The sequence below is a fragment of the Archocentrus centrarchus genome, chromosome 6, assembly GCF_007364275.1.
Source record: "Archocentrus centrarchus isolate MPI-CPG fArcCen1 chromosome 6, fArcCen1, whole genome shotgun sequence".
In the NCBI taxonomy this organism is placed as follows: domain Eukaryota; kingdom Metazoa; phylum Chordata; class Actinopteri; order Cichliformes; family Cichlidae; genus Archocentrus; species Archocentrus centrarchus.
Window position 1 is genome coordinate 880756 of NC_044351.1, and position 23474 is coordinate 904229.

Below are 23474 nucleotides of genomic sequence, written 5' to 3' on the forward strand. Positions count from 1 at the left end.
CCTCTCCAGCTGTTAGCCTGGGGCGTGCTCTGGATAAACCTCCTTTCTGGGTCTAATAACAGCTATAATTTACAGAACCAACATGTATTCCATAAGGCCTAAAATTTGACTCAGAGTAAAGTTATCTCGAAAGTGCTGACAGCTGAGGACAGTTTTCCCGTAGAGCGGCTCACAGCTGACGATCGTCTGCTGTCCGGCAGAGAATCATCTTCGCTACAAACGATCTTGGGCAGTGACGTCGCGGCAGGATGGAGCGGGCGGAGCGGACTGGCGCCGGGAGATTCGAGCCCGACGGCGGATCTGCTACACTGTATTAACAGCTCCGTGAAGTGGAAGTAACCCGTGAACACACGGCAGCTGGACCGTTTGGATTTACTTCTTTGACTTGCTGCTGCCATGCCGTTAGCTCGTGAGGAGATCAGCAGCTGGTAAACCCTCACAGGTAGGTGTTCGCTCCTCACCGCGCCGCTGTAGCTCACTAACCCGGGCACAGCGCAGCCAAGCTGGCTAGCAGCGCTAAGAACGAGCCTACCAACGTTTCCATTCGTTTTTGCGGTTTTTATACTTGTAACATCATAGTCAGCATTAACTGTAGTGATGTGCATAGACTCTACAGAGGGGTAAAGAAATGCATCAAAGCGTTTTTGTTGTTTCTTTCCTTTTAAAGGCTAGCTAACTTTAGCCTCGTGGTTATCAGGAGGTAAAACAGTAAAAACAACAAGTGTCCTCTCCGGCGGTCCTTGGATAACACTGCTGTTGGGCCGATAAGCAACATTAAAAGTGAAGCTGGCCAAAGTTTGAACTGCAGCGACTGTTAGCAGCGTTCTTGCTCGGAGGCCGCGGTGACCTCGGGCTGTAGTTCGGGGCTCAGCCGAAAAACGCGCCTGCGCCCCCGGGAACGCGGCGACAAGCAGCGGCTGTTCAATGACCAGCTGCTGGTTAGTATTTGGCTGCTTTACTTGCAGGATGTGCACATTTTAGCTTTGCGCTACGGAGTAAAATCAGTTCACTTTAATTTATATAGCACATTCAAAACAACAGGAGGTGACCAAATTAAATTATAGCTCCAAACCATAACAGTCGCCTCAGGATGCTTTGTATGGTAAGGTAAATACCACAATGATACAGAGAAAACCCAACAATCAAACGACCCCTATGAGCAATCACTTGGTGACAGTGGGAGTTAAAAAAATAAAAATAAAACAAAACTCCCTTTTAACAGGAAGAAACCTCTGGCAGAACCAGGCTCAGGGAGGGGGGGTCATCTGCTGTTTGGGGGTGAGGGGAGAGAGACGGGTCAATAGACACACTGTGGAAGAGAGCCAGATATTAATAATAACAACTCCACTGTCTCCATGCAGACCCCACGAATGGAAACAGGTGTTCTGGCCTTCCTCGTGTCCACAACCAGCTCCGTTTGTCTTTGCCACTTTAAGCTGCAGATGGTTCTGCTCACACTCCGTAACAAAGTGGTCCAGCACAGCCCTGTACTTCCTCCTCATCACCCTCACTCCTGCAGAGTCCTCAGAAAACCTCTGGAGGTAGCAGGTCTCTATGCAGTAGCTGAAGTCTGCGGTGTAGAGGGTGAACAAACAGGGAGATGAAGGTCTCTGCGGGGGTCCTGCCTTACTGACCACAGTGTCTGACACACAGTGCCTCAGGTGAACTATCCAGGTCAACAGGGAGGTGTCCACCTCCCTTATCTTATCTTATAGGCAGTTAAGCCTATTACACAGTAGAGTTGGCCTGATGGCATTGTAGGCACTGGAGAAATTAAAAAAAAACAAAAAAAAAAACATGTGGCTTTGGCAGCACTCGCTGGCTTGTCCAGGTGGGTGTAGACATGGTTGAGCAGGTGGAGAATGGAATACTGAAGTAGGTCCATCAGTGGGCTGATACTGGGCTGGAGCTGGTCCAGGGTGAGGCCCACAGCATCCATGTGATGTCAGTGCCACGGGTCTGTAGTGGGGCCACTGGGACAGGATGCATTGGGCAAAGCCACAGGGGCCCGTGGAGACTACAGTTAGTGTGGGAGTCAATGGGGGAGGAGGTGTGAAAGAGGGAGGCTGGCCAGGTCCACGCTGCTTTCAGCTCCCCTTCTGCTGCTTGATCTCCCCACTCCTGTCCCCCAACCCCCCCGGCATGTCTTGATTGATGTCTTCACATCCCTTTGACTTGTTCTCACTTCCTCCTTGTTGCCTGGAGGCTGTTAGCTTTATGTTAAACAAGGCCTTGTTGTCCTTTGTTACCCACTCTTGTTGTATGGGTAACACTTCATAGTCTCCTGTGAATTCTGTGAGCCTGTCAGTGTGCTGTCCTCACCGCTCTGCAGCGCCACAAAGGTTCCTCTCTCTGACTCCCAAACTGCAAACAGGCATTTCAAATAAACCTGCACCTGACAATATTAGCTTCTCTAAGGCAAAGCTGCGTGACTCACAGGCCACAAATTATAATCAGAATTATTTTGTTAAAATTTGGGATCATAATTTCTTACAGCCTTTGGAATAAAATAGTGGATTTATTAAGATTTTAAAAGAAGAATAATCGTGTCTGTATTTTAAGCAGTTTTCCTTGAACTTGGGTAGTTTAATGAATAAACTACACGGATAAATAAATATGATGTGAGCTTAATTTTAAAACCTGTTGGGGAGTGAATTCAGACTTTTATGGAGGGGCAAAAGTAAATAAAAATGATGTGCTGAACGGTGAAGCGAGAGCAGTATTGCAGACTGTCTGTCTGTCATCATTGAGGTCAGTGTTGTTCTGTTCTTATCTGCGTTTTTGGCAGGTAGTCCAGAATGCGGCAGCTCGTCTTTTAACCGGTTTAAAAAAGCATGAACACATTACCCCAGTCCTGTCATCCCTTCACTGGCTCCCTGTCCGTTTTAGAATCGATTTTAAGATTTTATTGCTTACTTTTAAAGCCTTAAACGGACTGGCACCTTTGTATCTGTCTGAGCTGCTTCACTGTCACACCCCTGTAAGAGCTCTGAGGTCATCGAACCAGCTGCTCTTACAGAGGCCTAAAACCAGACTAAAACAGAGGTGATCGAGCTTTTGCAGCAGCAGCAGCACCAAAGCTATGGAACGATCTACCTCTCCATATCCGCACAGCTCAGACGATACACACATTTAAATCTCTATTAAAAACACATTTCTTTTCCTTGGCATTTGGCTGCAGTGCTACCTCCTTTTAGATGATTGTTTTATGGTATTTTATGGTACTTGTTTTAAATGTTTTAATTTTTAATTTTCTTATGTTATTTATTGTTCTTAATGTTTTTATTTATTTATTTTTATTTTATTATTTTATTTATTTATTTATATATTTTTATTTTTATTTAGTATAGTCCTTGGGGTTACAGATCTTGTACAGCACTTTGGTCAACGTCGTTGTTTTAAATGTGCTTTATAAATAAACTTGACTTGACTTGACTTTTGGCCACTGTGTCCTGAGTAACTTCAAGGTTCTGTATTTCTGGTCACCTTCAGTTGCTGTGCGCCGTACGATCCTGAAATATACACGCTTGTTTTCTGGCTTAATCAGGCTTATGGATGTGTTCGTGCACGCGACCCTGATCAGTCTGCATGTAGATCCTGACTAAACAGAAGTTTATGCATTTTCCTGACATTTTTTGGCCGTTTGATAAACATGCTGCTGCCCTGCAGATGGAGGCCATGGAGGTAGATGCTCCTGTGGAGCTGCAACCAGAGGGTGGCGCTGCAGCTGCTGCAGGTGTGGCTGAGAACGCCAACGCTCCACTCATCATCGCAGACTCTGGCAGCAGCACCGAAGTGGATGAAGATGATGATGATGATGACAGCACAGAGGGACAGGCGGCGGCTCAAGCTCCTCCAAGGCTTCCTGCCACTTGGGCATTTAGTCAGAGGGCGGTGGGTGGGGCTACATCTACACCACCCATCCGGAGGAGAGTCAGGTAAGCTGGACGGCACGGAATAGACTTCATATATACTTTGTCTTTCATAAAGGTGAAAAAACTGTGGCTGTGCTGCAGACAGGGTCTCAGAGTACACTATCCGAGCCAGACCGCAGCGCCCTCCAGAGGCTTTCCAGACTTCCTGCTGCGAGCGCCGGCTGCCAGCGTGGCAGAGCCGGAGTCTGGCAGCACCACAGAGGTCAGTGAGTCTGAGGATGAGGCAGAGGCGGATGAAGAAAGCACGGCTGCTGCTGCAGAGGCCGTCGACCCCGCCCCCCCGGCGGGCTCTGACCTCAGCGCTGCTGTCCAAACCTCTCAACCGCAGGAAGCCAGCACGACCAGTGAGTCTGGCCTCAATTCACTTTGGATCATCTAAAGCACCCTAATTAGGACTTTGTTATTAAGCTGCACCTGGGCTTATACTTTATGGTAACTCGTGAGCATCCAGAGTGATTTTTATCTCTGTTCAGACTCCAGCGCAGCTGCAGACGCTGAGAGGGCAGAAGCTCAAATTCAGGCTGTTCAGGTAACTCTCAGACCTTTTGTCCTTTCTGCTTTCCTGTTCTGCTCTTTGCACTTGGACAACTCTTCATGTTTTACAGATTAAAAAAATAGTTTTTAGTCAAAAATTATTTATACAACGATCAGTCAGCATCAGTGTACTGCTGAAGAAGATTCCAAGTCTTCCTTTACTTTGCTGTGGTGGTGTGATCATTAAGTATTGCAGCATACGCTGGGTTAACCACAGAGGAGGTAAACCAGCCCAGAGCCATCCACAAAGATGGTCTGTACAGAAGACTACAAGGAAGGGGGGGGCAACAGAAACTGGCAGGGGGGGCTGCCAGTTACATGGAGGCAGCAAAAGTTAAACGGCACTGACCCCGATGTCCTAATCCACTCCAAATCAGGTGGAGGGTATAAATGTGAGCTTCCAGTTACCAGTAACATAGTCTCACCTGTCCTCGTCCTTTTCTTCATTGTTTCTAGCTGCTCTGTTTCAAAGAAAAGGGCCACCATAGATGCAGACTGTTTGAGCTAGGACCATCAAACTTCACACACTCGCTCACTGGCTTTACTGTAACAGCACTTGAGTCGATGCATTATGTTGAAATGCATCAACTCAGGTCTGAGGCTCTGCTGCACTCCTGTGTAATACCCCTGTCTACCACAAGATGGCGCAGCAAGTTAATGTAACCTTTCTTTGAGCCTTTGAAGGCTGTGAGGCTGAAAGCAAAGCTGCCTTTACATGTGGCTCCTCCCTGCTCGCAGGCACCCCCGGCAGCTGTGCCACCGGTCCAGGTGCCTCCCAGCGAGGAGAGCGAAGGCGACACCTGCACCATCTGCTTTGAAGTGTGGACGACGGCCGGGGAGCACAGGCTCGCCGCCCTGCGGTGCGGTCACCTGTTCGGTTACACCTGTATCCAGCGCTGGCTGAAAGCTCAGAGCCCAGCTGCTAAATGCCCACAGGTGAGAAGGAAGGCGAGGTCTTGTGGCCCACAGGTAGAAGACTGAAGGGTAACCTGTGTTTTTTTGTTTTTTTTCTGTAATTTTAGTGCAACAAGAAAGCAAAGCGCTCAGACATCGTGCTCCTGTATGCACCGAAACTGAGAGCGCTGGACAACTCTGAGCAGGAGAGCTTAAAGAAGTGAGTGATCGTCTTCTCTGCTTCTGCTGAGCTAACGAGGGAGGCGGTTTCCTTTCAGCGGGAGGAATCCTGAGCAAATCCTGTTTTTTATACTCTTAAATATTCACATATGTCAGCCTCTTCACTAACACAAACTTTTTTCTTGCCGTCAGCAGCTCGTTTTCATATTAAAGTCAGCTGTGCAGTGGAAATCACAGCAGGAAGGTGACTCCAGTCATGCTGGACAGAGCAGCTAAAAACACAGGAAACCAGCTCCAGTTATTAGAAGATGCCCTTTTAATAACTGTGTTGTCACTGTATTTATTTTTTTTATTTGCAGCATCTTTCATCTTATTCCCCCAAAATCTGCACTGATTGAGACTTTATGGTGACCTGTAATCTTCCGCCTTGGTGAAAGCATGACATTGACTTGTTGACCTGCAGGAGACCCTCGATGGCTGTCAACATGTCTGATGTGATAATGTGCCAGCCCATGAGGTCAGCTCTGAACGTACCCATTTGATTTGTGTTTGTAGATCTCTGCAGCAGGAGCAGGATCGCAGGAAGAAGGCTGAAGTGGAGTCGGCTAATTACAAAATCAAACTGCAAGCAGTCACCAGCCAATACGGGCAAGCACAGAAGGAGCTGCAGGTGCTTCACAGTGGATTTTTTTCCTCTGCTTCAGTGAGTGAAGTGAGGACCTGCCCTGTAATCTGTCCCCTCTTCCTCACACAGGAGCTGAGAGCCCTCATAGCTCAGAACGGCAGGAGCCTGAATCCCTGTTCTTCCCCCTCCGCGTCCTCGTCTGCCTCCCATTTCCTCAGCGCGTCTCAGAGGGCGGACGGCTCCAGGTCGGCTCCGTACAGCTTCTTCAAGGCGGTGCTGGTGTCTCAGGCCGGAGGCTGCAGAGTTTTATCCTACTGTGAATCTATGAGCTGCCTGCTGGCCTCACAGCCGTCGCCTCACGCCACACTGGTGCCCGGTGAGACCTTCATCACTCAAACCGCAAACGACAGTTTCACCTTCTTGTTAGTAAATCTAGTCGTGTTGGAAATGTGACGTGTGTGTGTGTGACAGCTAACGGGAGGAAGAAGAGTGCTGATGGCTCGAGTCAAGTTAGCCGTTAGTTATTTTCCCGTCTCTGCGTGATTCTAACAGCGACAGCTCTCTCTCAGTTTAACATCACATTATGCACACATAGGTTCTCGGGGGTGGGGGGCTCGTACTGCAGTGAGTAGGGCCATCACCTCGGCTCTGCTCGCTGTGCTGCGTGATGTCCCACTCCTCCTTTTTTAATTGCATTATACAGCTCACAACACATCATAGTACATATAGGGCCTTGGGGGGCAGGTGTGTCACACAGTGGTTAGTGGGTGGCACTGCTGAGGTGGCCCCACTTGTCTGTTCACTGCTGCCTGCACCTCAATTTTATTTACATTTTAGACATTGAGGGCCTTGGGGGGACAGTGTGGATGGGCGCTGTTATTCAGTGCTCATATTACATCTGTCCCTCCAATTTTAAAAGCACTGTAGTTTTCACACAGCCATACACATTCTTCTCAGTACATACATTCACATCACCCCCCCCAACACGCTGAGTGGGAGGAGGGGGAGGGCGGGCCTTCTCACACCCCAGTTCCGTGCACCCCGCCTGGGATGGGGACTGGCTCATTGTTCGGGGCTGGGTTGGCTGCTTCCCTGGGTTGCCGCTGGCTTGGTGCTGGTACCCGCTCTCCCACATTAGGTGTCCATGTTTGTTACATGTGCGTATGCATGAGTGTGTGACTGGTGCATGCGAATGTGCGTGTGTGTGTATGTGCGTGTGTGTACATGAGGGAATGACTGGTACGTGTGTGTGTGTGTATGTGCGTGTGAGTGTGAGTGTGTATGCATGAGTGTGTGACTGGTGCATGCGAATGTGCGTGCGTGTGTATGTGCGTGTGTGTACATGAGGGAATGACTGGTACGTGTGTGTGTGTGTGTACGTACGTGCTTGTGAGAGTGTGTGTGTGTGGACAGCTGGGCCTGGGTAGGTGGCTTGCCAAGCCTTGGCACCTGTGGGACACGGAGGGTGGGAGTTACCCCTCCCTACCGCTCCACGCTGCTCCCCACTGGTCGTCACTGCCGCCCCTGGGGTGTGGGTGCCCGTGGGTCCCGGGATGTGTGGCCGGATGTCTCGGGATGGTTTTTGGCCTGCTCCCTTGGCGGCCGTGACCTGGGGGTGGCTTGGGCCTCTTTGGCGCGTGGGGGGGCTCTGCCGGGTGTCGGGCTGCTCTCGGGCGCTTGGGGCCTCGGGGGCCGCATGCCTGGCTCGTGCTGGGGGTGCCGGCCTGCCGGGGGGGGTGGGCTGCCCGTCGTCTCTGGCTCTCTGGACTCTAGCCCCTGGATTGTGGGGGTTCCGTCTGTAGCCTCCCTCCTTCCTCTTCTGGGGAGTGTACGCGGTTGCCATCGGGATGTGTGGCCCCAAGTCTTCTGAGCTCCTGTGCTGTGGATGGCCTGGGTCCCCTGGGTCCTTCCCTTTCTGCCTCTGGATCGCGGGGGGCATGGTTGCAGTTTCTCGCCCTCATTATCGAATACATTGCATGAGAAAGGCGCATACACACACATCACTACAAACAATAAACTTGTGTGTATGTGTGTGTGTGTGTGTGTGTGTGTATATGTAGGTGCATATGGGTGTGTGTATGGATGTGTGTGTGTGTGTGTGTGTGTGTGTGTGTGTGTGTGTGTGTGTGTGTGTGAGTATATCAACCCCTTTTATTTTTTTATTTTTTTTCTATCTCCTTTCTTCCTTTTCTCTCCCCCCCCCCCCCCCCCCCCTTTTCTCCCCCCCACCTCTTGTTCTTGCCCCTTCCTTGTTGCCTGTCAGACTTGGCATGAATAACTAAATAAAAAGATAAATAAATAAAAATAAAATTAACAAGAAGAGCCTATAGGAAACATATAGAGCTGTTCTTGTCAAAGCAAATATGTTTGGTACATCAGTGCATTCGGATCATCATTCCGATTGTGAAAGATGCCAGACATGACAGGCTAAAAAAAAAAAAAAAAAAAAAAAAACAGCGACAGCGAGCTGGGAAACTGCTGAGCTCCAGCACCTTGAAGCCTGAGCTGAAATAATTTGGACTCGTATCACATGACACAAAACCTCAGACCACACGGAGTCAATGACATCACTTGCTTAATGTTAATTATCAGTAATGCATTCCAGTCATGACATTAATAGTGGAACAAATCACCTCCTGGAGCCGGTGCCAGGTTTCCTCACATTAACCTTCCTCGTTCCCTCCGTTCAGGCTTCGGGGTGAAGAAGGTGAGTGTGGTGAACATGAAGGCGAATCAGTACATTCCCATCCACAGCAAACAGATCCGAGGTCTGTCCTTCAACAGCCACAACAACAACGTGCTATTGTCTGCTGCGCTGGACAACACCATCAGACTGACCTGGTACGAGCACGCCTGCACCTGCTGCCTCAGCGTTTAGTTACCCGTGAGTTTAATGTGTGTTGATGATTTTTTTTGTTGTCCTTTTTCCAGCCTGCAGACCAACGCGGTGGTTCAGACCTATAATACAGGTAAACCAGTGTGGAGCTGCTGCTGGTGTTTGGACAACACCAGCTACATCTACGCCGGCCTGAGCAATGGCTCGGTGCTCATCTACGACGTCAGAGACACCAGCACGCACGTGCAGGAGCTCGAGCCGCTGCGCTCCAGGTACCCGAATAAGACCGAAGGATTTGCCCAAAAGCTTACAACACACACACACAATGAGACGGCACTTTTAAAACCAGTTTGGAAGAAAGTCGTGAACTGCTTAATTTATGGGTTAATTAATTTCCAGGTGTCCCGTAGCGTCTCTGTGCTACGTCCCGCGGGCGGCCTCCAGCTCGTTCCCCTGTGGCGGGCTGATCGCCGGCTCTCTGGAGGGCGGGTGTTTCTGGGAGCAGGTGAACGAGACCACCTACAGGCCACACGTCCTCCCCCTGGAGACCTCCGGCTGCACGGACATCCAGGTGGAGGCGGAGAGCCGACACTGCCTGGTCACGTACAGGCCCGGTAAGACCCCGACCCCACGGGACACCACAGACTGTAGGTGAAAGATGGACATAACCACTGTGGTGTCACATGATCTTGACTTTTCACACTTACTGGTCACCCTTCACCTTTGTAATGGTCATCTGTCCTGCAGGACGCTCGAATCCGTCTCTGCGCTGTGTCCTGATGGCGCTGTCCCGGACCCCCCAGCAGGACTCGAGTCAGCTGCCCAGCTGCTCCTGCTCGCCGGTGCAGACATTCAGTGTCGGCTCGTCCTGCAAACTGCTCACCAAGAACGCCGTCTTCAGGAGTCCAGACGGAGGCGGGACGCTGGTCTGTGCTGGGGACGAAGCCTCCAACTCCACCATGGTCAGTTTAGATTTAGAGTTTATTTAAAAGAGCAGATACTTTAAAGAACTGATCATTTTTTATTAGGTTCATTGATCATTTTTGTATTCAAATTAGTTTTTATTTAAAATATTAAACTATTTTTGCGTTTTTAAAAGTAAAAATATATAAATGATGATTTAAATGAGCCCAAAGGTGTTTTAAAGTGTTTCTGCATTTTTATATTTTTCTTTTTTTTTACAGTTTTGTTCAGTTGACATTTTTTTACTAAAAAAACTGTTATGCTATTTTTTTAATTAATTTTTTTAATGCATAAATCGACATACACTATACTGCCAAAAGTATCCACTCACCATCCAGATCACTGAGTTCAGGTGTTCCAGTCACTTCCACAGGTGTATAAACCAGCACCTAGGCATGCAGACTGCTGCTACAAACATCAGTGAAAGAATGGGTCGCTCTCAGGAGCTCAGTGAGTCCCAGCGTGGTACCGTGATAGGATGATACCTGTGCAACAAGTCCAGTCACTGCTAAATATTCCAGTCAGCTGTTAGTGGTATTATAACAAAGTGGAAGCGATTAGGAACGACAGCAGCTCAGCCATGAAGTGGTAGGCCACGTAACATCACAGAGTGGGGTCAGAGGATGCTGAGGGTCATAGTGCACAGAGGTCACCAACTTTCTGCAGAGTCAATCACTGCAGACCTCCAACCTTCATGTGGCCTTCAGTGAGAGCTTCATGGATGGGTTTCCATGGCAGCTGCATCCAAGCCTTCCATCACCAAGCTCAATGCAGAGTGTTGATGCAGTGGTGTAAAGTGTTGATGCAGTGGTGTAAAGTGTTGATGCAGTGGTGTAAAGTGTTGATGCAGTGGTGTAAAGCACGCCGCCACTGAACTCTAGAGCAGTGCAGACGTGTTCTCTGGAGGGATGAATCACACTTCTCCATCTGCCAATCAGATGGAGGAGTCTGGGTTTGGTGGTTGCCAGGGGAACGGTACCTGTCTGACTATGTAAAGTTTGGTGGAGGGGGGGTTATGGTGTAGAGGTGTTTTTCAGGACTTGGGCTCGGCCCCTTAGTTCCAGTGAAAGGAACTCTTAATGCTTCAGCAGACCAAGACATTTGGGACAGTTTGATGCTCCAACTCTGTGGAACAGTTTGGGGATGGCCCCTTCCTGTTCCAACATGACTGCACACCAGTGCACAAAGCAGCTCCATAAAGACATGGATGAACCAGTTTGGTGTGGAAGAACTTGACTGGCCTGCACAGAGTCCTGACCTCAGCCTGATAGAACACCTTTGGGATGGATTAGAGCAGAGACTGTGAGTCAGGCCTTCTCTCCAACATCAGTGTCTGACCTCACAGATGTGCTTCTGGAAGAATGGTCAGAAATTCCCATAAACACTCCTAAACCTGTGGAAAGACTTCCCAGAAGAGCTGAAGCTGTTACAGCTGCAGAGGGTGGGCCCACATCATATGAGACCCTCTGGATTAAGAATGGATGTTACTCAGGTTCAGAGTGAATACTGTTGGTGGTGGGGTGTAGGTTATCTTTTTTTTCCATAAGCACTTTTTGTTGCATTAAAATAGGACCAACAAATGAATGTAGTTTTTAAATTCCTGATTATTTGTAGGGGCAGTTTTTTTTTTTTCAATAACTGATGGATCAGTGTTTTCTTCTTCCCTCATAAATAATTTTTTCTTCTGTTTTTAACATTATTTAAGTTTTATATGTTTTTGGTGAGTAAGTTTCTAGTTTTCTGTCTTTAAACTTCAGAGTTCTCTCTTTTTCTGTTTGAAGACTTTAAAGTTGTCTGGTGCGCCTGTCTGCTTCTTTCCCGCCTCAGGTGTGGAACGCCGGCAGCGGCGTCCTGCTCCAGAAACTTCCGGCCGACCTGCCGGTGCTGGACATCAGCCCGTTCTCTGTGAACGGCACGCACTTTCTGGCATCACTTACGGAGAAAATGTTGAAGGTCTACAAGTGGGAGTGACCTGGGAGGATGGAGTGACCCACAAAGGTCAGTCCCACGAGGAGAGCTCACGTCTGTGTGGAGCTGTGGGAAAAGTAATGCTGCTAAACTTACCTGTACGTTTACACTGCTGAACAGATTACTGAGCGATCGGCCCGAGGAGGCATTTCACTCATCGCTTCTTCTTTTTTAAGCTGCTCAGATTACACACACAGAGTAATATGATTGTGTTTTCGTGAGCCAAAGATCAGATTAATAATGTCTTTGTGAAGAACACATGAATGTAGCCAAAGCATCCATCGCTGCAGGACTCCCTGATCCTCCAGAAATTCAGCAGAAAGCAGCTTTTTGTTGGCCTCTTCAGCCTTTCAGTTCTTCATGTCTCACAAACAGTTCATCCCTGCGGCTCGTTCCCATCGGATTCGTTACTTCGGTTGGATTTTCTTCCCTCTGATGCGGATCATGAAGTGCCAAAGTAGTTAACGGTTGTCTTTTTAAAGGAACATGTATATATGTATATTTGCTGCCAGCTGTTTGTGTATGCCTTCAAAAGTTAATAAAAACATGTTATTTTTAAATAAAGGCAAAGTTTATCCTGCTGTGTAAAATCTGATTTTAACACGTCCGTGTTATTTAGGTTTTCTGTTCCAGATCATCTGCTGTAGAAACGTTATCAAACATTCAGACGATGACTTTGGGTTCCTCCGTGTCAGAGACGTTAAACCGATGCTCTTCACTGAAACCATGACATCATGATACTGAGGCTCAGAGCTGAGTTCATCTTTAGAGCGTGACCCTTATACAGTGATGACCCTGTGAGGAGGGTGGGTGTCTCCCTGACCTGCTGCTACCGCTCCAGCAGCCCCACAACCTTCCCAGCGCTCTTTAACCGCCTCTGATGGCTCGTCTGATCTCTCACGACCGGTCACAGGATGGAGAGCCAGCAGATAAAATAATGCTGCCTTCAGGCGCCGCGCGTTATTTCCACTTCTCATTCCAGAAGTGCCGCAAAAAGTTCTTATAAGCAGACAAAGTGTACGCCTCCTCATTTAAGCTTTTATTGTGCTGATTTTAAACAAACTATGAAAACATAGGTCAGTTTTTAAATAACCACACTTGCAATGGCCTGGTTACATGTGACAGTCTGTCCCTGGGTTTGAAGGTATTACACTGAACTACACCTCCCTCCATTTATGCAGACGAACCAATTCAATTCAATTTTAGTTATATAGCACCAAATCACAACAGTCGCCTCAAATCCATCCATCCATTCGCTTATGCACATCCTGTTAAGGGTCGCGGGGGGGCTGGAGCCTATCCCAGCTGTCATAGGGTGAGAGGCAGGGTACACCCTGAACAGGTCGCCAGCCTGTTGCAGGGCCAACACAGAGGGACAGACGACCTTTCACACTCACATTCATGCTCTCATTCACACCTATGGGCAATTTAGATTAGCCAATTAACCTAACCCCAGTAAGTGCATGTCTTTGGAATGTGGGAGGAAACCGGAGTACCCGGAGGAAACCCACGCAAGCACAGGGAGAACATGCAAACTCCACACAGAGAGAGGGAGAGGCCTGGGCCAAGGTGGAATCGAACCCAGGCCTTCCAGATGGTATTCCAACTGTGAGGCAGCAGTGCTAACCACTACGCCACCGTGCTGCCCGTTGCCTCAAATCTCTGTAATAAAATGTTATGGTCAACAGTATCAAAGCTGCACTGAGGTCCAACAGGACAAGAACAGAGATGAGTCCACTGTCAGAGGCTCTAAGAAGATCATTGGTAACCTTCACTATTGCTGTTTCTGTACTGTGATGAATTCTGAAACCTGACTGAAACTCTTCAAATAAACCGTTCCCCTGCAGATGATCAGTTAGCTGTTTTACAACTACTCTTTCAAGAGGAGATTATGCATACTATGCATACCCTGTCTGCACTGAGGCAGACAGGGTCAGGCTTCAGAGGGTAGTCAAGACAGCACAAAGAATCGTTGGCTGCCCTCTCCCCTCCCTGATGGACATCTACACCTCCCGCTGCATCAGCAGAGCCAGGAACATCATCAAGGACAGCTCACACCCTGGCTTTGACCTGTTTGACCTGCTGCCCTCTGGCAGGCGCTACAGGTGCATCAAAGCCAGAACAAACAGACTAAAGAACAGTTTCTTCGCCAGAGCAATCACCACCCTGAACTCACACACTCACCCACTGTAACTGTGCAATATTATATTATTCATACTGAACAATATCTGACATTCCTATATTGTGTAATATCCAGTATTCATTCACTAGTGCAATATTCATTCACCAAGTGCAATATTCATCATCTTCATTATTATATGTATACACATATTTACTTTTCTTACAATGTACAGATGCACCAATGTATGTATATATTTTTATACATTCTATTTTTTGTATATTTTACACATTGTTTATTTCTGTATATCTCTTGATTATATTGATCATACTAGATTATAATATTTTTATTTTAGAGAGTTTGATTTTCTGTTACATGGCACTGAACAGGAGTGGCCCTCCAATCTCATTGTACATCCTGTATAATGAAAATAAAGGCATTCTATTCTATTCTATTCTATTCTATTCTACTATGCATAATTTATACTGAAACTGCATGTCTGACTCCTGTTTGTCCTCACATTATTCCTTTTCTTTCATAAAAAACATTCCAGCCCAAAATCCTGGTTTGAGTGATGCTGGTTGGTGCATCACTGAACTTCAGGTGGTTTCCAGTGTTTTCACTAGTTTGCATCAGTATTTTAGCAGAAAACCTCCCTCTAGCTGCCCGCCTCAACCATCCCAACATCCTTCTGAGTGCTTTTGTAATTATTTTTGTATTGTTGAAGATGACTTCTATCTAATGTAATGTTTTTATAGGTTTTAGGTTTTTTTATAGGAGCTGCACAGTCTCCTCTTCTAGGTGCTGAAATAGGTCAACTAAGCATGATAGTAACATGAATTCTGTATAAATGTTGAGCTAGCACTCGACTGATTGGAGCAGAAGGGTGGTCCTGAGGTGTCTCAAAGCGAGCAAAGAAACAGTTGAGTTCCTCTGCTAGTGACACTCTCAGGTCTCCTGCAGTCACATCACAGCCTCTGAAGTGGCTGCTGAGAGGAACTGTGGTACTACATGAGGATGTCAGGCTGTTCTTTGACTTCTCCAGTGCTTTCAACACCATCCAGCCTGCACTGTTGAGAGGGAAGATGGAGGGAGCCGGAGTGGACAGTCAGCTAACGGCATGGATCACCAACTACCTCACCAACAGACCACAGTATGTGAGGTGCCATGACTGTGTGTCTGATGTGGTAGTCTGCAGCAGGGCACGGTCCTCTCACCCTTTCTGTTCAGTCTGTACACCTCAGACTTCAGGTACAATTCAGACCACTGCCACCTACAGAAGTTCTCAGATGATACGGCCATCATCGGATGTGTATCAGATGGGAACAACGAGGAATACAGGGGGGTCATCAGTCTAGCTCTGTGCTGGGATGTCCTCTGGAGTCTGTGATGGTGGTGGGTGAGAGGAGGATGTTAGCAAAGCTGACATCCATCATGGACAACCCCCATCACCCTCTGCATGAGACCGTGGGTGAGCTGAGCAACTCCTTCAGTCAGAGACTGAAACATCCTCGCTGCAGGAAGGAGCGCTTTCGCAGGTCATTCATCCCAACAGCAGTTAGACTGTACGACACATCATGATGTCTTGAGTCACTTGGACACTTTACCTCCTCTGCCATCACTTTATCCTTACAGTCAGATACATTTTATTTATTACACTCACCCATATAATGTATACTGTGTATGCTGTGTACCTTACCGGCTACAAATGTATATAATATTTTGATATCTGTATATAGTGTTTTGATGTGTGTGTATATGTAAATGTGTGTATTGACATTGATATATATATTTTATGTATATAGTGCTTATGTATATGTGTATAGTTTTGTTTTGCTATTTTATTTTATTTTATTCTATTTTAGTTTTAGTTATTTGTTCTTACTCATCCTTTTCATTTTTTCTCTGTACTGAGCTGCTGTAATGCGCAAATTTCCCCATCGTGGGATCATTAAAGTTTTATCTTATCTTATCTTCTGTACATTAAGAGATATCCAGCAGACCATGACTGACAGGTAGGGCTGAAAAGGTCAGACTGATGTTATGTAAGAAATATGGGATGTGTCTGTCAAACATGTAAACCACTCCAGTACCATTAAAATGAGTTATTTCCATAAGATCCACGACACTGGCTTCGTAGCTCAGTTTATGACCGGTGCTCCAAACTTACCATCACACGTGTTTTGTGTTCACACACCAGACTGACTCGTGATGTCCTGAGATTAACAGCCTGCCTCTGCTCTCAGACTGATACTCAGCTCATCACAACATCATCTGTCTCCTGCTTGGAAGTCACAGTGATGGTATAGTTACCTTGAAAAAGTAATCTGATTACTGATTAGCCCTTTAAAAAGTAACTTAGTTACGTTACTGATTACTTAATTTTAGAAGTAACTAAGTTAGATTAAAAGTTAATTTATTAGTTCCTTTCCACAGCTGCCGGTGAGCCAAAAAGTGATCGTCTGCCATAAAGTGATCCTGATGTTTCTGTGTGTTTTTATGTCTTTGCTTATATTGGTAAACAGAGTGCAGTCAGCATGCTTTATGAAGGGCTTATATATAAAATGCAGAAATAACCTGTTTTTCAACAATCTTTAGGAGTCTGTGTTATTGTACCTACATTATAATCAATCCAGAGCTTTTTGGCCTCTTCAAATATCTTTATAGATCTGTGATGTTATAGTTGTTGTGATTTCTGCAGCTCTCTGAGACAGATTTATGTTTAAAAAGACATTTTTAATGTCAGACAGTTTTTACCTTCATGAAAAAAAACAAATGTATAAAAGTCACAAAAAGTGATCACAGCTTCTACCTTGTGATAGAAATGCTGTTTCTCACTCACAGTGACCTGATATCATTCATGAGAGATATGTTTGACACATGCTTCACAGATTATAGGTCAGCAAGTCATTTACAGCCGTTTAAAGACGAGCAATCATTTTGTGGCACAACACCGGCCTCCTGCATTAGCCGCGGCTCTGCTTCACCACCTGGTGGGACTCCTCTGTAAGAGTGACTGCGCCGTGACTCCAGATGTTTCTTCAAATCTGACGTAGTGTTTTTGAAGCTAGATAGCATTTGTCGCCAGCACAGAGAGCACAGCTAACCTTGATGTTCTCATCTTTAGCTGACACTAACTCACAGTAGTGCCTAAATAGTAACGCGTTAGATTACTCGTTACCGGAAAAAAAGTCACATTAGAGTCACGCGTTACTGACATCACTGGAAGACACACACATGAATTTGACATCAAAACAGCTGTTGTAAGCTTAATATATCCAGCAACTTTGTGTCTTTAATTGCGACATATATATTTCCAGGCAGATCGAATCTGGAGATGCAAATGAATAAAACAGAGAACCCTCCACATTGTGTAGATGTACTGGCTGTGAAGTCATAGCTGTTTCTTCACGTTTTGTTGACAGGTCTTTTTTTTAACGTTAGAAGATGTTAAACTTTAATATGATAAGGAGTGTCGGGAAAAGACATTTCCGTGGTTGGATGACTCACAGCATGAATCCATAGGGACTTATTACACTTATTTATGAGCAGTCGACCGGAAAAGAAAAAAAAACTATCTGGAACCTTACTCTTGGTTCCCATATTTCCGACAGCTCGTGAAGGCAGCAGCAGGCTGACTGGCTCTGTGAAGATGGCGGACTGCATACGTGTTCCTCTGCTCCTGCTTTTGATGTGCATCTTGTTGTTTGTGCATCCGATTCGAGCTCAGAATAATCTTGTTGCCAAATTTGTTGGTAACGCCGATAAACTGCAGAACCCAGCCGGAGGTCCGGGGCCCGCTGCGGGGAACCCTGGAGCCGATGAGAGGAACCAGGGCGCCGGGGCCTCGCTGTCTCGGAGGCGCTCTACCGGCTGGAAGTTGTCTGAGGAGGCGGTGTGCAGGGACGACCTCACCCGCCTTTGCCCCAAAAACTCCTGGAGCAACAACCTGGCGCTGCTGGAGTGTGTCCAGGACAAGAAAGAGGTAAATTAGCGGGAGTGGGAGTTTTAATCCCGGGCAAAGAAGCAGGGTGTGCCTGCTGCACGAGCTAAAGCTAGCTGCTAGCACTGAGAACGTCACGCCAAACTCCGGGCAAAATCCCACCAATTTAGCGATTATGGCATCATTTTTAATGTAACACCCAGTGCCCGAGAGCAGTCAAAACACTTTCAGAGTCGCTGAAGTTTAGTCTTCAGTTCGGCTTGGTGCGGTGCCAGGAGCGAAAGGATCTGTGTCTCACCTGAATGCATCACTTTGGAAAAGTGAGACGTGGATCAAGAAAAAAGAACTGCATAGCATGGAAATAAAAGTTGTTTGGAGGAATACCGGTGGGCCGAATTTACCAGAGTACGTCGCTGACACCGATTCACTCTAAGTTTAGATCAGGGTGTCGACAGGGATTTAATATTGGGCTAAAAGTGCTGGATTGTAGGTATTGTTCGGAGCAGTTAAAACACCACGCAGGTCTAAGATTAGCTATCGCTAAAATGCAAAATTGACAAAGAAAATTGCCGCCTTGCACGCACAACAGTCCACAGAAGCCATCCACACAGTGTGACGTGGATAGGTGAGTAACCAGGTAACTTTTTTTAAACCGGGTTAGTTTACATTGAGGCTGGTAACGACTCTGTAGCAGCTGTCGTTGTAGCCTTGGCGAGATGCTAACCCAGATAACGTTACCTGCTGTTGTGATTTTTTTCTTTTTTTTTCTTTTAGCGAGTCTTTTAATTTCGGGCCCTGATGGGGGTAGATTGGGGGGTGGATTGGGGGTGATGTCCACCCTGTTTGCCGCTGTTGTCTGACCCAGATCGATGTGAGGCAGACCGAAGCGTTTAAAGCCGTTTTGTGTGCTGCTGGGGGGCCTCCCGGGGCAGCCCGGCAGGGTTTGGGGTCGTGAGTGTTCACTCGGCCCGTTTAAAGGGACCCTTTGTAACTGCTCCTTGGAGCTGTGAGCTCAGCTTCGACCACAGGGGGCAGTGTTTTACCCGTAGGCGTGCCGGGGTGTTCGCAGAGGTGCACTATTGTTCTTTTAGCTTGTGATATTTCTTTTTAGTTAAGGAAATTAAAATATTAAACATTGCAAGTTTTAATTTGGAAGGTTTATAACTACTTTTAAACACAGGAACTTAAAAAAGTACTTTAACTGGAAAATAAATCTGCCCATCTTTGGTCAGTAACAAAGCGTGGGCCTCTTTATTTCCTGCAGATATTATTTTCATTTTGAGAGGAGGGCTAGATGGCCCCAATTTGGTGCCAACCTGTTCACCTATGAAATGAACTTAACCAGAGATCTACGAATCCAGCTTTTCTCAGTTCCAGTAAAATATTGGTAGCTTGGCTTTGTGTGCCTTCTGAGTCCCAGTCATTCGTTTCAGCTGCTTGTGTCGCATTCTTCTGGTCACTACCCACAGCTCGCGGTCACAGAGGGCTGGAACAGCAGCAGTAAATCGGCAGCTTTGCTTTCACAAAGACACTTGACTTCCTGCACTTGGAGCCTGAGTGTGCACTCCACTGTAACAAACAAATGCACCCAAGAAGATAATTTTACTGTCTTCAGCTTTATTAGTAAAATAATAAATAACACAGCTGGTCTCTTTTCAGTGCGGGAATACATCAGCAGTCTGTCCCTCGTTTCCTTTCTTTGGGAGTGTTGATGGCGCGTCTTCGTGCATTGATCAGCGCGTGATCACATTTTTATGGTTGTGCTGGAAAAGTACCATGTGACTGTATATGGTGCAGTACATAACAGTTTTTAGCTGCATGAACATTGAGAAATTTACATGTAAAACAGCTCCATGATAAAGTGTGTGGGTTTCGAGCTTCTGGCGCTGACGTGTGCATGTGTGTTTATCTTTGGGGAAGTGCCCGAGTCTAAGCATCACTGTTTATTTACCAATAACCATCACTATGATCTCATAAATGCAGAGACACTCGCCTCACAAATGTTTTTTTTATTACTAGATAATCTAAAACTGTGATAAGAGAACAGCAGGCCTGCAGTCATGAGTCCAGCTGTGGGAGCTGGGCTCAGTTGGGGGTCAGAGTTGGGTTCATTTTAAACCTGACCGTGTATTTAAATGTTTCCTGATTCTTGTCTTCTGGAGTAATGAAATTATTTAGAGTCAGGTCCAGGAGCTTTGGACACTGACTGATGTGCAGCCTTTCAGCTTTAATCTGAGCGTCTGCATCAGCTCTTTAGGAATTATTGTTGTTCATAATCCTCCATCTACAAAAGTACAGAAGCATGTGAACACGAGTGTAGACGTGTTGAATCGTTCATGTGTGGATTGGATCATATATTTAACTTTGATGAGTTGTAAAACCTTTAAAACTGATTCTTCAATGTGTTATATCAATATTTTTTAAATCTTACTGCTGATGCTGAAGTATGAAAATTGAAAACTTGTTGCTGCCAGTGCTAACTTAACCAGGTTGATGTGGCTGGTTGAAGGGTTCGGGCTGATTGGACAGATTAACTGAGAGTCCCATTCGTGGCTGTTTTCATGCGTCTTTATCCAACTCTGGACCGCAGATAGATGTTTGAAGGAAAGTGGGGATTACTTCAGCTCCTGCTGATTTTGCTTTAAGCTCATTTGGTGGCTCCTGGTGAGAGCTCTGTTGGCGTGTGACTGCTCGCTGTCTCGTTTAAGCTCATTAGCTGTTTGTCTTCAGCAGATCTGCAGCAGACAGAGGCCTCTGTCTATACGCCACCACAGCAGCTTAGAGCAGCTGACGGGTCCTCTTACCGTGCCCATTATCTGCTTTCTCATAATCACAAGACTGCGTCGTCTCGGCGGGCAAAAGTCTGCTCATGGAAGGAGTAGGGCAGGGAGCTGCTTACAGGTAGATCATAAGTGGACGGTCTGTGGGAGATGGTAACAATGAAGCAGTTTAAAAAAAGGTTGTTACTGTTTTCCTGTTGTAGCTCCTGCTCAGCTTTCTCATTTGATATGAGGCTCACAGTGAGAGATAACCAGCATCACTTCTAACAGTTAATTTAAGACCTTTATATGCAAAATGTTCTGGTTGTAGTTTCTGTGATGGGCTGTTTTTAAACTCATATATTGTCCCATTACCAGGGTACTTACTGCTTTTATATCCTTTATTCTATTTATCTTTGACATTTTTCTTAATTTGAAAAGCTGTAATGTTTAATGTTTTAATTTCCTGACCTAAAACTTTATTGGCAGATTAATCAGGAATAACTGGAAGATCACCCAGTCCAGATCAGTCGGCTTCCTTCATAAAGATGGGAAATGGCAGCCTGAAGTTAAAAGCTGCGGGTTCATGACGTGATGGTCCTTGTTTAGAAATAATAATAAACTTTATATATTTATGTATTGCACTTTTTTAACAAAGTTTTCAGAGGAAGAAATTAAAAGTATATAAAAAAAACTATCAGAAATGATTAAAACCAGAGTAAATGATGAGAACGAGGACAGGATAAAAACGAGGCGGCTCGGTGATATTTCCCTCTGCCGTGATTTCCGGCCGATTTTATTTATTATTTTCATCGAAACCTTTCAGTTCCTTTTAACGTCACTGAGAACAACATTAAGGCCGTGACTCAGGTTAACAGGAAAGCCAAAAACACACAGAGGAAGTCGACGTAAACCAAAAAAAAACCTCAGCTGACCTCGAATAAGCGTCGAAAACCCGTCGACTTTAATCCTCCTCTGGTCCGAGTGGTTTCCGGGTGCTGCAGGACCTTCTGATTGGTTCTTCACTTCACTAATAGTCGTTTTTTATTACTGATAATTTTTTTTTTTAACGGAGTGAGACATCTTCCTGTCCATCTATCTCTGGCTAGCTTCATTCAGCGGCGTGTTCAGTCATCCTGGTGAAACTGTGCCAACTTTGTTTTACAGGGAAGAAAAAGTACTAATATATATTTTTTATGGTTGGAAAAACGGACCGTTAAATTTATATCAGCAGCACACCTGATTAAAATTTTTGAACGAAGTATCCATCTTCCATGTGTTTACTAGCACATTTTAAATAACCTTATGCTAAATGTAAAAGCTGATGGGTAAATAAGCGCCATTTCATAATTATGTGATTCATAATCCGATTAGTCGACTAATCGTTTCAATAGTCGATGACTAATCGACTGTCAGAATTAGTGCAGCTGTTTTTGTGCAGATTTCTGCTCAGGAGTGAGCGAGTTGTTTAAAAATCTGCAGTGCCTCTGGCCCTCTTAGAATCAGCTGATTTTTAAAAACATGTATTTATTAGAACCTTTTAGTGTTTTTTTTGTGAAGCCGTGCAAAGTTTTACCTTCACACTGAATATTTTCAGAGTTAAAGGCCCTCGAAGTAGATGGGACTGAAATTTGGTGGTTTTCAAATTCTTTTCCATAATTTGGGCTCACATTGAGCTGTTTGTGGCACCTAATTAAATTAGACTTGATCATTTGCTCATCAGGTTAAAATCGCTCCGTTGTGTCTCCTGCTTCTTGTTTTCCGTACTCCGATACTGTGAGACAGTTTAGGCTTCCCGGTCCTTTCCTGCAGGGATATTTTCGTCCCATATTTTCTCACTCTGGTGAGAGGATGAAGGAAAGTCAGCAGACCGAGCCCTCGATGAGTCTCGGCTCTGCTGTTTTCACGCCGGGTCAGTGCAGTGAGAACGGGCTTTTTGGGGCTGACGTCCTCTCTACGCCCACCGTGCACACCGTGTAGCCTCTCCACCTCATGTGTGAAGGGCCCAGCTAGATCTGCAGGTGGGAGAGAGAGACCGAGAGCTGCTTTTAGACTACGCATTTTTGTGTGTCTCCATCCTGCCCGCTGTCGGGGCTGCTGCTGGTGGTTGTGGTTTTGTGTACGTGGTGCAGAGGGAGGCCAGAGGGTGGAGGCCCTGGAGAGTGAAGGCTCTGCTCCGGCCTGTCCGCTAAGCCTCGTCTCGTTCCTCCTCCCAGCTCCATAATTACTAATTAGCACATTAAGGCTGCGGGACGTCTTTATTCAGAAACAGGTTTTCAGCTGGATCAGTGTGTTCGATGAGTGAGGACGCAGATCAGAGCTGGCTGTGAAAGCAAAGCTGTCGATTTACCAGGTAATCGACAGCTTTGCTGTTCCTGCCCTCACCTATAACCACGACCCGTGAGGTAAAGAATGAGATCACACATACAAGTGGAGGAAATGAGGTTCCTCCAAAGGGCGGCCGGGCTCTCCCTTACAGACAGGTCGTGGAGTTCGGTCATTCAGAGTGGAGCTGCTGCTCCTCCACATCAAAAGGAGCCAGGTGCTGGTTCAGGCGTCTGACAAGGATCCTCCTCGGTGCCTCCTAAGAGAGGAGTTTCAGGCATATTCTACGGGGAGGAGGCTCCAGGGCAGACCCCGGGCACACTGGTGAGATTACATGTCTTGGCTGGTTTGGGGACCTTGATGCCCCATTGGAATAGCTGGAGGACATGGCTG

The 23474-nt window shown here is 46.3% G+C and overlaps 2 protein-coding genes across 4 annotated transcripts in view; both read left to right on the forward strand.

The window, feature by feature from the left end:
- The first annotated feature begins 255 nt into the window (after positions 1-255).
- Positions 256-12732, forward strand: rfwd3 (ring finger and WD repeat domain 3). The gene is made up of 13 exons (XM_030731676.1): positions 256-442; positions 3670-3938; positions 4017-4279; positions 4409-4464; positions 5208-5405; positions 5492-5583; positions 6099-6213; positions 6298-6544; positions 8859-9009; positions 9100-9276; positions 9404-9618; positions 9752-9966; positions 11795-12732. The coding sequence occupies exons 2-13, from the start codon at positions 3670-3672 to the stop codon at positions 11936-11938; spliced, it is 2142 nt and encodes a 713-aa protein (XP_030587536.1). The 5' UTR covers positions 256-442; the 3' UTR covers positions 11939-12732.
- A 4974-nt stretch (positions 12733-17706) lies between these two features.
- Positions 17707-23474, forward strand: part of glg1a (golgi glycoprotein 1a) — a 33398-nt gene continuing 27630 nt past the window's right edge. For all 3 annotated transcript variants that reach the window (XM_030731217.1, XM_030731218.1, XM_030731220.1), the window contains exon 1: positions 17707-18039. In XM_030731217.1, the coding sequence (XP_030587077.1) occupies positions 17707-18039 (333 nt within the window). The remainder of the gene's footprint in view (positions 18040-23474) is intronic.

Excerpts from the sequence above, each read along its gene's own strand:
- rfwd3 (XM_030731676.1), top strand. The coding sequence starts at position 3,670 with ATGGAGGCCATGGAGGTAGATGCTCCTGTGGAGCTGCAACCAGAGGGT. Across the intron at positions 4,280-4,408 it reads GCAGGAAGCCAGCACGACCA|ACTCCAGCGCAGCTGCAGAC; the intron begins GTGAGTCTGGCC and ends ATCTCTGTTCAG. Across the intron at positions 9,619-9,751 it reads CCTGGTCACGTACAGGCCCG|GACGCTCGAATCCGTCTCTG; the intron begins GTAAGACCCCGA and ends TCTGTCCTGCAG.